This window comes from Cornus florida, unplaced genomic scaffold, assembly GCF_030987335.1.
Source record: "Cornus florida cultivar Cherokee Brave unplaced genomic scaffold, ASM3098733v1 CherokeeBrave_3.0.0_Hap2_Chr03, whole genome shotgun sequence".
Lineage (NCBI taxonomy): Eukaryota > Viridiplantae > Streptophyta > Magnoliopsida > Cornales > Cornaceae > Cornus > Cornus florida.
The window spans coordinates 2,019,513-2,031,762 of record NW_026775573.1 but is presented as its reverse complement, the minus strand read 5'-3'; the positions used below and the strand labels follow the sequence as shown (position 1 = coordinate 2,031,762).

Here is a 12,250-nt window from a genome sequence, read left to right as displayed (position 1 = left end):
ATGAGATTAATTACTGTTTCCAAGTCCGCATTCTGTCGTCGTGATACACAAAAGACGAGAGGATCAAAAGTCGGCAAGCAGAATATACCTGTACTTGTTGGCCCACCAACTCCTTCTCTCTTGTTGACTAACACTAAATGTTTGTGAAAAATATCCGCTTAAACTAATTTTTTATTATCTTTTTAACACATTTTTTTTAATTGTCTTTTTTTTATCCACTTATATACAAATTTCTTTCTCAAAAAGACAAATGCATCGTGTTACAAAATGAGAAAGGACGAGGTGGAAAGATTCATCGTGGCAATTAGACGTTGCAACAATCACTTAGGAATCATCAACTTATATATGAACAGTAGTAAACGGTTGAACATTGTTAAATTTTTTAATTGAATTAAAGTATTATAAATTAAAAAATTATTAAATAATTCTGAACTTTATAATTATATTCCATCAAATTTTTTTAACTAAAATAAATAAATTTAGTGAAGTTCAACGGGTATAAAAAAGAAATTTATTAGAACACAAAATGACATATATTAGGTGATCATTTAATATTTTTTTTCATTACGTCTCAGAGTAGATGTCATATTATTTTTAAGGATTGAGCACTGGGCAAAATGGTGGACTAACATCAAACATATCATACATTGAATTTTTACTTTTAAAATCATATTAAATTTGGTAGGAATCTAATTTATGATTTCCCTTTCTATCTCAACTTTGATGATTGGGATCACGAGAAAAGGAGACATTTTTGTAACCAAAGGAAATCCTAAAACAAATTCCTAATTTCTACAATTAAACTGATGAAACTTTGAAATTAAACCTTAAAAATTTTTAACATAAAAATCCAAAACTTAAATAATTGTTTGTGTACATTTGAAAATACATACTCCCTTTGTCCCATAATAAGTGTCATGTTTTTCTTTATTGTCTGTCTCAAGATAACCGTTCACTTTCCTTTTTCAAATAATATATTTCACATATTTTCATATATATATAGTTTGAGTTTAAAATTTCAAACTTAACATTCAAAACTTAAAAGGACAGATTAAATTTTTTTTCAGACAATGTATGTCCCATATGTCTCCTTAAAAATTATTACTCTTCATAATCACACTTAAACTGAGACAGGGAGAGTATTTTTCTTTTACAAAAAAAAATGACTAAATAATTGTTAATTATTTAATGAATTATATTATAATCCATTGAAAAGAATTAGCAATAAAGTTATAAATTGTTGTGGTTGTTTTAATATCTAAATCTAAAATTAACAAACAATCTAAATCAAGAGAATTTAAGAGTTTGCTTGATTTGTAATTCTGAAAATAATTTTTTGTTTTCAGAAAATAGAAAATTGTACAAAATTTTTTGTTTGATTCAGTTTTCTGAAAATTGTTTTATGAAAACTTACTTATAAAAATACTTAAAAATTTTATTTTATTATTTTTTAAAAATTATTTTCTATTCTTTTAATTTAAAAATTATTTTTATAATTACAAACTAAGTCGTCCCTAAACATGTAATAAATAATGCATTCAACACGTTCATGACATCCTACATTTTCTGAGCAACGAAACGGAACAGTTCCTTACAATCCAGTCTAAACAGTAGACTTTTGATTTCAAAAGGAAGCCCCATGATAAGAGTATGAGGGCACCCTCACTTTAATATAACCCTAAAATTTCAACTTTTCGGCGAAACGTTATTTTAACTCGACAACTGGGCTATTGGGGCCCAGGGGCCATTCGCAGAAGCTTCGTGTTTAAGAAAGTTTCAACTTTGCAAGCAACCGGAGAGAGAATCTAGAGAGAGAAAACAAGAGAACAGAGGAGAGAGAGTGAGGTGGATGGAGCCCGCCGTGAATGTATCTACGCAAATTTCATTGAATATATAATCCTATATATATATATATCGTAGTCTATTGTAGCTGACAAGCAACCCCTTTTAATGTTAATCATAGCTATAGAGACTTCTCAATACTTTTGTTTGCTTACATCGATTTCAATCCAGTGTTCTAAAATTGAAGCGAGAATTCGAGTGATTGATAGTATCTTCTCTTCGAATCTTCGAAACGTTAGGGTTTCAGTTGAACAGGAAGAAGTTTAGGAAGAGAGAGAGAGTGAGGATTTGAGTGATTGATAGTGTAATCTCGTGAAATGTTGATTCAGTGTTTTCTAGCGTCTTCAAATATTCAATCCGAGTGAGAAATAAGGTTCTAGAGAGAGAGAGAGGAGTAGAATTCGTTTCAGCACTTCGTTTAAATTGTCCCCTTTTCGTCAAATATTCAGAGAATTGGGGGTTTTCTGGTGTTTGAGTAAGTTTATTATATATATATATATGCAGATACAGACAGAATTGGAATTGAGTAGCTGAAGGAATTGATAATTTTCTATGGCTGTGGTGAGTCCCATGCCTGCGATTCCACAACAAATAAATCCGATTAGGTATCCTAATATTGAAATCTCAAGAATGATGGCTAGTAGAAATGAAATTGTGGAAGAAGCACCTGTGAGAATGATTGAAGATAGGATATATGTTACGGTGGGGAAGGAGGTTAAAGAGAGTAAATATACTTTGTCATGGGCACTGCATAACTCAGGAGGAAGGAAGGTCTGCATCCTTCATGTTCACCAGCCAGCGCAGATGATTCCAATGAGTAATTTTTCTTACTGATGTCTTCTGAATACGTTAATTGTTCATTTTTTTTTTTAATGAATTTTGAAATTATTATCGTTGACTTTTTAATAATTGAACCCCAATTGCTTTATAATTTCAAGAATAAAGCCGGATTTTGTGCGTATTTTTTGAAATGTAATAGTTTTTCAGCTCTATTACCTTTTATTATTTATTTACAGGTTTGTCCAAAATTAATCTGTACTATTTTATGCAGGATCAATATGTGTGTGTTTGAGAATGTCCAAGAAAAATGAGCAATCAAAATTTTTTTCCCCTTCATTTTCTTGTTTCACTATTCTTTTGGAACTTCTCATTTTAATTCTTTTTTTTCCCCTAGTTTCATTTTAATTTTAATTCTGTAATTATTCTTTGTTGAACTGCCCTATTTGCCTATTTCATGATACCGTTCTAATTTCTTAGTTTTTGAATTTACACATCATCTTATTATAATTTTTATTATTTTTTGGCAGTGGGCACAAAATTTCCAGTGAGCCGACTGGAACACCATCAAGTCAGGTCATACCGAGAAACTGAAAGGGAGAATATGCAAAAGCTTCTGAATGAATACAGTATCATGTGTGAACAAGCAGGGGTATGATTTGGTTATCTGTTTTTCCAGTAACATGTAATTGTATTTGAGTCTTGTAGCTTCCGTGAAACTTGATATAATATAGGAGAACAAGTTGTTTAAAATTTCTGAAAAATTAAATGAGAGGATTGTAGTAAAGGTTTGTAAAGAAATCAAAATGCTAAAGTATAGTGTAAGAGCCATTTACTCTGGTGATCTATGCTTAGATTATGAAGTTTCAAAGTTTGTATTTTCAAATAGCCCTCAGCTACCAATGCTCAGCAAATGGTTCTAAAATCTAGGGCTTCCTCTTGGAATAATGAATCATTGTATTTTGTGAACTTTAGTATTCGGCTTTCATGGTTTTTTTTTAATTAATTAATGCAGTCATGACTTATATTGTAGGTGCGGGCAGAGATACTGCACATTGAAATGGATTCTATTGAGAAGGGCATTGTGGAACTCATATCCAAACATTGCATCAGAAGGCTAGTTATGGGAGCAGCAGCATACTCACGCTATTCTAAGTAAAAACCACAACATTTATAATTTCAGTTGGTTATCAGCTTCATTATAGATAGTTTTTATGCACATCCCTGATCTCGTAATTAATGGCAAAATGGTGATTGTATGATGCTCTGAACACTGCTCTTTCTGACTCTTTCTGTAGTGCAAGTTTATTTTCTGGTACGATGGATCCATTCTTTCTCACTCCTTATTTTAGAATCTGTGTCCTGCATGCTAAATGCAGGAAAGTTCACATAAAGCAGAACTTTCAAGTGACCAGGAAAAAATGTCTCTGGTTTGGGAGGAGATCATAACTGGGCAGTTAGATATGCTCCTTTTGTTTTGCCCTTAGGTTATGCTTCACAAAAGGAGTGGTGATTGATTGATCTGTATTTGTATGTTGATCCAATTAATATGGGATGAAATAGATTCTTCTTCTTTTTTTCCCCTTAGAGTAACCACAAACTCAGCCAATGCGATTCTGTAAATAATAATAATTGTATTCTATCATGCCATGTAACCATTGTTCAGTAAACAACAATAGTTTGTACTCAATATATTGTTGAAACTAAACTGGTCATATGAATTTAATCTGTTCCTAACTGGATAGAATCTTATATAGCACTTGTACACTAGGGTGGCTTACCCTACTGCCTTAACATTGCAGGAAAATGACAGAGCTGAAGTCCAAAAAGGCCATCTATGTACGCTTACAGGCTCCTGTTTCTTGTCACATATGGTTTATCTGCAAAGGGAACTTAGTCCACACGAGGTATTCTTGACATTAAATTTCTTATGTGTAATTTAATGAGGTTATATTGAATGGGAAATGTTTGAGGGATGATGATTTTTGTCCTTGATGGAGAAGCTTCTGAGCCTCCTTAACAATTATTTGGACCACCTACTTATTTCAATCAATTATGACAGAGAAAACTCCTGAATTCTTTTCAGCAATTTTTTTTTTCTTTTTTTCATCACTGACTTTTTTGTTTTTTACTAAATTCATAACTTTTTGATTATTGAACTATCATTTGTTGTGATTTTCATGACCACTAATGCAAGTGCCATATATAAAACAGGCAAGGTAGACTAGAAGTAGCATCTCCATCACTGCATGCAACTCCAATCACTGAAACTGGACAATCTAGTTCCTTGCAATCCCCGTCTGTTATAGAGCGGCAGAAGGATCAATTAGGTCCAGATTATCGCAGAGTTAGTTCTGATGTTCATGGGATGAAAAGTTTAACATTAGGTCCAGATTATCGCAGAGTTAGTTCTGATGTTCATGGGATGAAAGGTTTAACATTCTCTTCCTCAGATAGCACTGGAGGGGTATCTCCTCACAGTAGGTTAAATGCAGAAGGGAGCTCTGACGAATCAGATGGAATATCAAGGAGAAGTCCTTCTCTGGGTTCACGTTTTTCATCATGTTCTTCCAGTGAAGTGGTGAACGATTTATCCTCATTTGGGAGAACTGAGGGCAGTGAAAATGAGTTAGAGTTACGTGCACTGCCTCATTTGGAGGAGGATCAAAGACATTCATCTTCTCCCTCTGTACTAGTATGTATAATATTATTATTACGTGGCACGCACACACACATCATGGAGCATGTACACTTGTTGAATTTGTATGCTAAGATAGTGCAAATATAAGTATTATTTAACTTTTTTCTCCAGCATCATTGAATGAGTTGGTTCATTCACTAGAAGCATTTGAAGTACAATTTTTGGCAAGTCCCTCATTGGTTCATGAATTCTAGCAGGCAGGAATTCTGGATGGTGAATTCTATGATCAGCTGGAACAAACCATGGCAGAGGCAGAAAATTCTAAGCGAGAAGCATTTGAAGAGTCAATCAGGCGTAGAAAAGCTGAAAAAGATGCAATTGAAGCTATTCGCAGAGTAAATTTTTTAGCCATTATGCACTTTTTTCCCTTTCTTGTGGTGAATTGTGTCAGAAGTATAATACATTATGATGATTTATTGTTTTCATGTTTGTCATAGATGTTCTAAAAAGGTATAATAGATAAAAGAAATGTGATGTCTGTCTCTCACAGTCTCACACATTAAAACATTCTAGAGAGCATGTACTTGTCATGCTCAACTCTCACATCAACTGACCACCTTTTGGATGGAAGATGGACAAAATCTAGTGAACAATGCAAGGAGACCCTTACTGATCAAACTCCTTGTTTCAACGCATTGGTTTGGATGTAATAGGGCTCCAAAGATGGTTTATTGTTTCTTAGGCGATTTTCCTTCCAAGAGGTCGGGCATTATTTCTGAATTTGGTTCAGTAATTTCTTGAACCGAGTACATAGACATCAATCTAGAATTACTGTAAATCTGTAACATGTCTGACTTTAAACAGAAGATTGAAGAACTCAATGATCTTATGTGAATTTCCATTATGGCTGCCACTTTACAGGCTAAAGCATCAGAAATTTTACATTATGAGGAAATGAGAAAAAGGAAAGAAATTGAGGAAGCAGTAGCTAGAGGAAAAGAGGAACTTGAAATGATGAAGCAGCAGGCAAACGAAGTCATGGAAGAACTCCGTACTGCCCTGGAACAGAAATCATTACTGGAGAGCCAAATTGCAAATTCTAACCAGATGGTACAGGAGTTGGAACAGAAGATGTTTTCTGCTGTTGAGCTGTTGCAAAATTACAAGAAAGAACGTGACCAGTTTCAGGTAGAGCGTGATAATGCACTGAGTGTAGCTGAGGACTTGAGAAAGAAACAAGCAGAGGAGGCCTCGAGCACAATTGTGCCAAGGTTCTTTTCTGAATTCTCTCTCTCTGAAATTGAAGAAGCAACTTGCAACTTTGACCCATCCTTGAAGGTCGGGGAAGGGGGTTATGGAAGTATATATAAAGGTTGCCTTCGTCACACTCAAGTTGCTATAAAGATGCTTCACCCTAATAGCTTGCAAGGCCCCTCAGAATTTCAGCAGGAGGTAAGATGATTTGAGTTTTATTCTCACTTGATGTCAGGTAAACCATTAATTTGCACCATGCATTTGCTAAGCTGAAAGTTGTAGTTATTACCAGGGTTGAAAGTCTTACAAAAACATTTGTTTGTCGGCAGATTAATATAATTTATTTTTTCTATAACATAATTTGATAACTATGGTTTTTTCTTTCTTGTGGTGCATTTAATAGATGGCCTTACTATTTTATGATTTGGATCAGTGAATCAAATAGGAAATTTTAAACTTTTTTGTGGGGGTATAGCCCTTTATTTGCTCCATGTCAATTGGTTCACTGCTCACATGCCTCTGCATCCAAATTCTAGATTTAATGGTCTGTTGTCTGAAATTCTGGTATATTGGAGTTGTATTTGATATCTCTTCGGATAAGTGCTTGTGTCTTGTTCATTCACTGTTTTAGCATATGCCTGGCAATCTGAATATATGATGCTGACATATGTTCACTGATGGAGAGCCATCATGGGCTTAGGGTGGGCAGCTGCCCCCTGAAATTTGTGCAGTTTATTTTTTTTTTTACTTTTATGTATGTAGAAAGTTTACAAAATGCCCTCCCTAAAATTCTCTCTCTACACATCTCTCTAGTTCTTCCTTTGTTTTCTTTTTTACTCTCTTCTGCTCCAAATTTCTTTTATTCCCTTCAAAAGTTTTTCATAACCCTTCTTTAATAAAACCTGCATTTTTTTTTCCCTTCAAAGTTATCTCATTTTTCTTTTCTTTTTTCTCTTTGTAAAATTTCATATTCTTGCACTCATGTATGATCTATGTGCAGCAACCTTTTTTCTCTCTTCTTAATATTTCTCTTTCTCTTTTTCTTCCAATTAATTTTTGCAATTTTATGAACTTAATGTCTATATTTTAGGTTTTTGAATTTTTCCTTATTGCAATTTTTGTGAATTGTGACATGGTATTTGAATCTTGATTATTACACTAAATTTTTTTGTCTGGTTGTCTATACCAACAAGCCAGTGGTCTAGTGGTACCGGGCTTCTACTTCCCAAAGGGAGGTCAGGGATTCGAGCCTCGGTGGAGGCATGTGTGTGTGAGTACTAACTAAGATAAAAAAGAATATCTTCTTTGTTAGTTGGATTTATTTTATTTTTATTTTTTAAAAAAATTTATCATGTTCAATGTGCTCCCAAAATAAATTCTTGGCTCTGTCACTGCGTTTGGTTGAGTCTCAAGTAATTTTATAATAATTCTAATAGTTTATAATTCATAAAATTACCAACTTGTTCCCAGGTGGATAAATAATGCTTCATAATTAATAATTTTAAAACAAAAAATATATCATCATCATCATCCTTGCCTTTATCCCATATGGATGGGGCCAGCCACATGCATTCTTTCCTATTTTGTATCATGTCTTTATCTTCATTTAAATTTTGTAAGTCGTTTTCAATTACTTCATCCCACGTAAGTTATGGTCGGCCTCTTTGTCGCTTACCTTCAAAGTAAACTACTCTTCCTCTTTAAATAGGTGTATCATCGGGTCTCCATTGAATATAAAAATATATATATATATATATATATATATATGGCATCATTAATTATTAGGATGGAAAATATATGTATATATGCAAACACTCGTACAATAAAATTTACAATTTTTTTGGCCAATAAAACCCTCGACATTTTATCAACATTTAAGTAATAATTTAATTTGAAAGCATAAAATTTTTTTTTTTTATTGTTGCCTAAGGGTTAGTAGAAATAAGATATATATTGCCTTAAAATGCTGGAAGTATTATTGAAATGATTGCTTTTCTTTTTTTCCAAGTATGCTCCAAAGTAGGTGTGCATTCATTTATGGAAAATTTTCATTATGTTATTTCGGTACTGTTTATACATATTTTATGGATTATATTCTACTAGATGCGAGAACTGGATATACTGATAAATATTAAGACTAAAGACAATTGTTTTCTATAGAACTCGTAGACAAATTTCTTTACTTCATTCTAATACTTACTCTCTATATTCCATCAGCACTGTTGCGCAGTATAGCTTATCAATTTCTTTTATAAGTAACTTACCGGAAAAAAGGAGATAGGAAAGTTGACTGGACACAAACCCAACAATTAACAATATTTTGCACGAAGTGGCTATTTGTATATTTGAACCTTCTTTTTGAACATTTCAAGTAATCCCTGATATCAGTTTCTTTTATTGTATTTTGTAAAATGAATGAGCAGTTTTTCTGTTGTCTCTGAAAAAATAATATATTAACCTGTTATATGTTGGATTTATTTTAGGTTGATGTTTTGAGTAAGTTAAGGCATCCGAACCTCGTCACTCTCATAGGAGCCTGCCCAGATGCTTGGGCCCTAATTTACGAGTATCTTCCTAATGGGAGTCTTGAAGATCGGCTCAACTGCAGGGAAAACACTCCCCCACTATCCTGGCAAACTCGAATACGAATTGCCGCAGAATTATGTAATGTTCTCATCTTCCTTCATTCATGTAACCCCCACAGCATAGTACATGGAGACTTAAAACCAGCAAACATTCTTCTTGATGCCAACTTCGTGAGCAAACTCAGTGACTTTGGAATCTGTCGTGTACTCTCCTGCAATGAAAGTTCAAGCAACCACACGACATTGTGTTGTAGAACTGATCCAAAGGGCACCTTCGCTTACATGGATCCTGAATTCCTTTCCACTGGAGAACTTACTTCAAAGTCAGATGTCTACTCATTTGGAATCATCTTGCTACGGCTATTGACAGGGAGGCCAGCCTTGGGGATAACAAAGGAAGTGCAGTATGCATTAGATAAAGGAAATTTGAAAAACTTGTTGGATCCTACAGCTGGAGACTGGCCATTTGTGCAAGCCAAACAGTTGGCTCACTTGGCAGTGAGGTGCTGTGAGATGAACCGTAAGAGCAGGCCAGATTTTGCCACAGAGGTGTGGAGGATACTTGAAGCAATGAGAGTCTCATGTGGAGCCTCATCGTTCCGTTTGGGGTCTGAAGAGCATCGCGAGATTCCATCCTATTTTATCTGTCCCATTTTTCAGGTAACGCCATTGCTTCTTAATTGTAACATATAACATCATTAATCCATTAAAACTGCGCATTGACTTCCCATAAATATTTAAAAGCTCAATATCAACTTCTTCTTAGTATATGTAGGCCAGTTTCTATAAATTCTTGAAGTTTATTAAGTAATTCTATTAATCTTACTGATACTTCTGAAACCCCCCTTCTCCCAACCTGCATCACAAAATTAAACTAGTTTCTTGATATTTCCTGCTTTACTTCATTTCCTCAAATAAATTCTTTGCTATGCATGTTTCTCTTTTGGATCATCGTTATGGAGTTCTTTTTTAAACTTGCAGGAAGTCATGCAAGATCCACATGTAGCAGCGGACGGTTTCACTTACGAAGCAGAGGCATTAAGGGGATGGCTTGATAGTGGCCACGACACTTCGCCCATGACGAATCTCAAGCTAGCACACACCAATCTTGTCCCGAACCATGCTCTCCGTTCTGCTATTCAGGAGTGGCTGCCACAGCCATGAAATATTATTATGTTCCGGTTCCATTTTGGTGTCGTAAGTGTTGTGTATAATCCTTTTCTCTTCCCCTTCTCATTCTTTACTGGATCTTGGACATTGTATTAGGGTAATACTCTTGTTCCATGTCATAGATGTCAGTCCTAAGGAAAACGTCTTTCTTGCTGAGTCGGGGAGGAGCCGACACGACACAGCCCTGTTTCTTGTCGGCCCCTCCTCAACTCTGGCAAGAATTGCAGGACTCCAGTACAAAAACACATACCTGTTCTACATAGTGTGATACAATTTTTTTGAAATGATATAGTTTGTGAAGTTCCGTTCCTTTCAGAGTAAAAAAGGTTTCTTTTCTGTCTTGTTAATCTTTCTTAACATTTAACTATGCTTATCATGTCATGAGCTTAAAATTAGCAGAAGAGAGTGATTTTGAAAGTCTTGTTATAAGGTGGTATATGTCTCTATCACTTGCTCCTATTTATATTTTTACTGTTATAACATATTGTACCTCAAATTTTGAGAACAAGTCAAGCATTAAATTCAATTCAAAATAAATACTTTCTCCATTAAGTGGATTATTTTCATTTATCCACCACATTGAATAATTCTATTGTAATTATTAATAATCTCAATTAGTTTTTGATCTTATTTTCTAAACATTAGTATATTCGCATAACGGTATTGGGTCTTATTTTTCAAAAGAAGGTTAAGGGTTCAAGCCTCCAAAAAGGCATGTATGTGTGAGTATCAATTAAGAAAAAAGGACGTGAAAATCATTTGGTGGGGGTCTTATATGTGCTTAAATGCATATGTAAGTTCAAGTACATCCCACCCAGCAATGCATAATTTTGTGTACATCTCAAAAACAATTTATGAAATATTTTATTTAGCTGTGTTTTGAATGATGCCTTTAGCAGCTGATCAGAACTAAATTATAAGTTTAGAGTGCTACAACAAATTCAACAATCATATGGATTTCGGTCTTTCAAGTTACCATGTGTAGTCCTATCAACACGAGCAATCTGCAAAATACACTTTGTTGACTTGGGGGTTTAAAATATATATATATATATATATATCTGCAAAATACACTTTGTTGACTCGGGGGTTTCAAAAAAAAAATAATAATATATATATATATATATATAATAATATATATTATATATATATATATATATATATATAGTGCATTTTTTTTTTTTTTCTTAGTAAGACGGAAAAATTAAAAAGATAGGTAAATAAGATGGTCTAGCGACTCTAACCACAACAAAAGTGTTGCGTATTTATATATGTAATGCTAGTACTGCAGTGCATGGGACAGGATCTGAAATCCTCCATTCGTGAAGTTGGGGACTTCAAATTACGGTAAAAAGGGTAAAAATGTTCGTTATATTTTTTGTAAGATGGGTGAAATAAGAGAGATGGGTGATCCGATTGGGACTCCTAATTATGTTCCATATATAGGTCGAAGTTGGTGGGGCGCAATTCACCAAACCAAGAGCTATTTCACATGGTTTCTCTAGTTTCCCTCATTTAATGTGGATTTATAAACCACGTTGTGTGTCAAAGTTAGCAGCAGTACAGCCCAACCACCGGAATGTACATTCCACCACCCTATGAGACATAATGAGATGGACGTGACCCATGACCCATGTGTGATTAACAATTCTAATTTTGTATTATTATAATAATAATAATAATAAAGATTATACACAAATTAAGAGTAACATGTTGACAATAAATTTTTGAGGCTCTAATTGTTATGTGATGGTTACCAAACAATGTTTTGGGTTTTGAAAAAGAGAAGGCAATGAAGTCCCATGTGATGTTTGATACAATTAATTAAAAATGACTAGGAGCTGAGTTCATGTCTAGTTCATCCTTTTGCTATCTACCTCAATAAATTCCTACCCATAAATTACAGCTAATTATTAAAATGGTTGCTTGCTTGTTTGTTTGTTTGTTTTGCGAGGAGATAGATGATGAATTGATGAAACCA

The 12,250-nt window shown here is 34.0% G+C and overlaps 1 protein-coding gene across 2 annotated transcripts; it reads left to right on the top strand.

Moving 5' to 3' along the window:
- The first annotated feature begins 1,780 nt into the window (after positions 1–1,780).
- Positions 1,781–10,616, top strand: LOC132298998 (U-box domain-containing protein 33). Of its 2 annotated transcripts, none has more exons than XM_059795409.1 (9): positions 1,781–2,659; positions 3,150–3,271; positions 3,653–3,774; positions 4,422–4,526; positions 4,834–5,314; positions 5,515–5,655; positions 6,182–6,712; positions 8,998–9,759; positions 10,081–10,616. In XM_059795409.1, exons 1-9 carry the CDS (start codon positions 2,395–2,397, stop codon positions 10,261–10,263), a joined length of 2,712 nt encoding a protein of 903 aa, XP_059651392.1. In that variant the 5' UTR covers positions 1,781–2,394; the 3' UTR covers positions 10,264–10,616. The 2 variants fall into 2 exon arrangements, with proteins under 2 accessions (XP_059651392.1, XP_059651393.1); XM_059795410.1 differs by having other exon boundaries at positions 1,782–2,659; positions 5,518–5,655.
- The last annotated feature ends 1,634 nt before the right edge of the window (positions 10,617–12,250 follow it).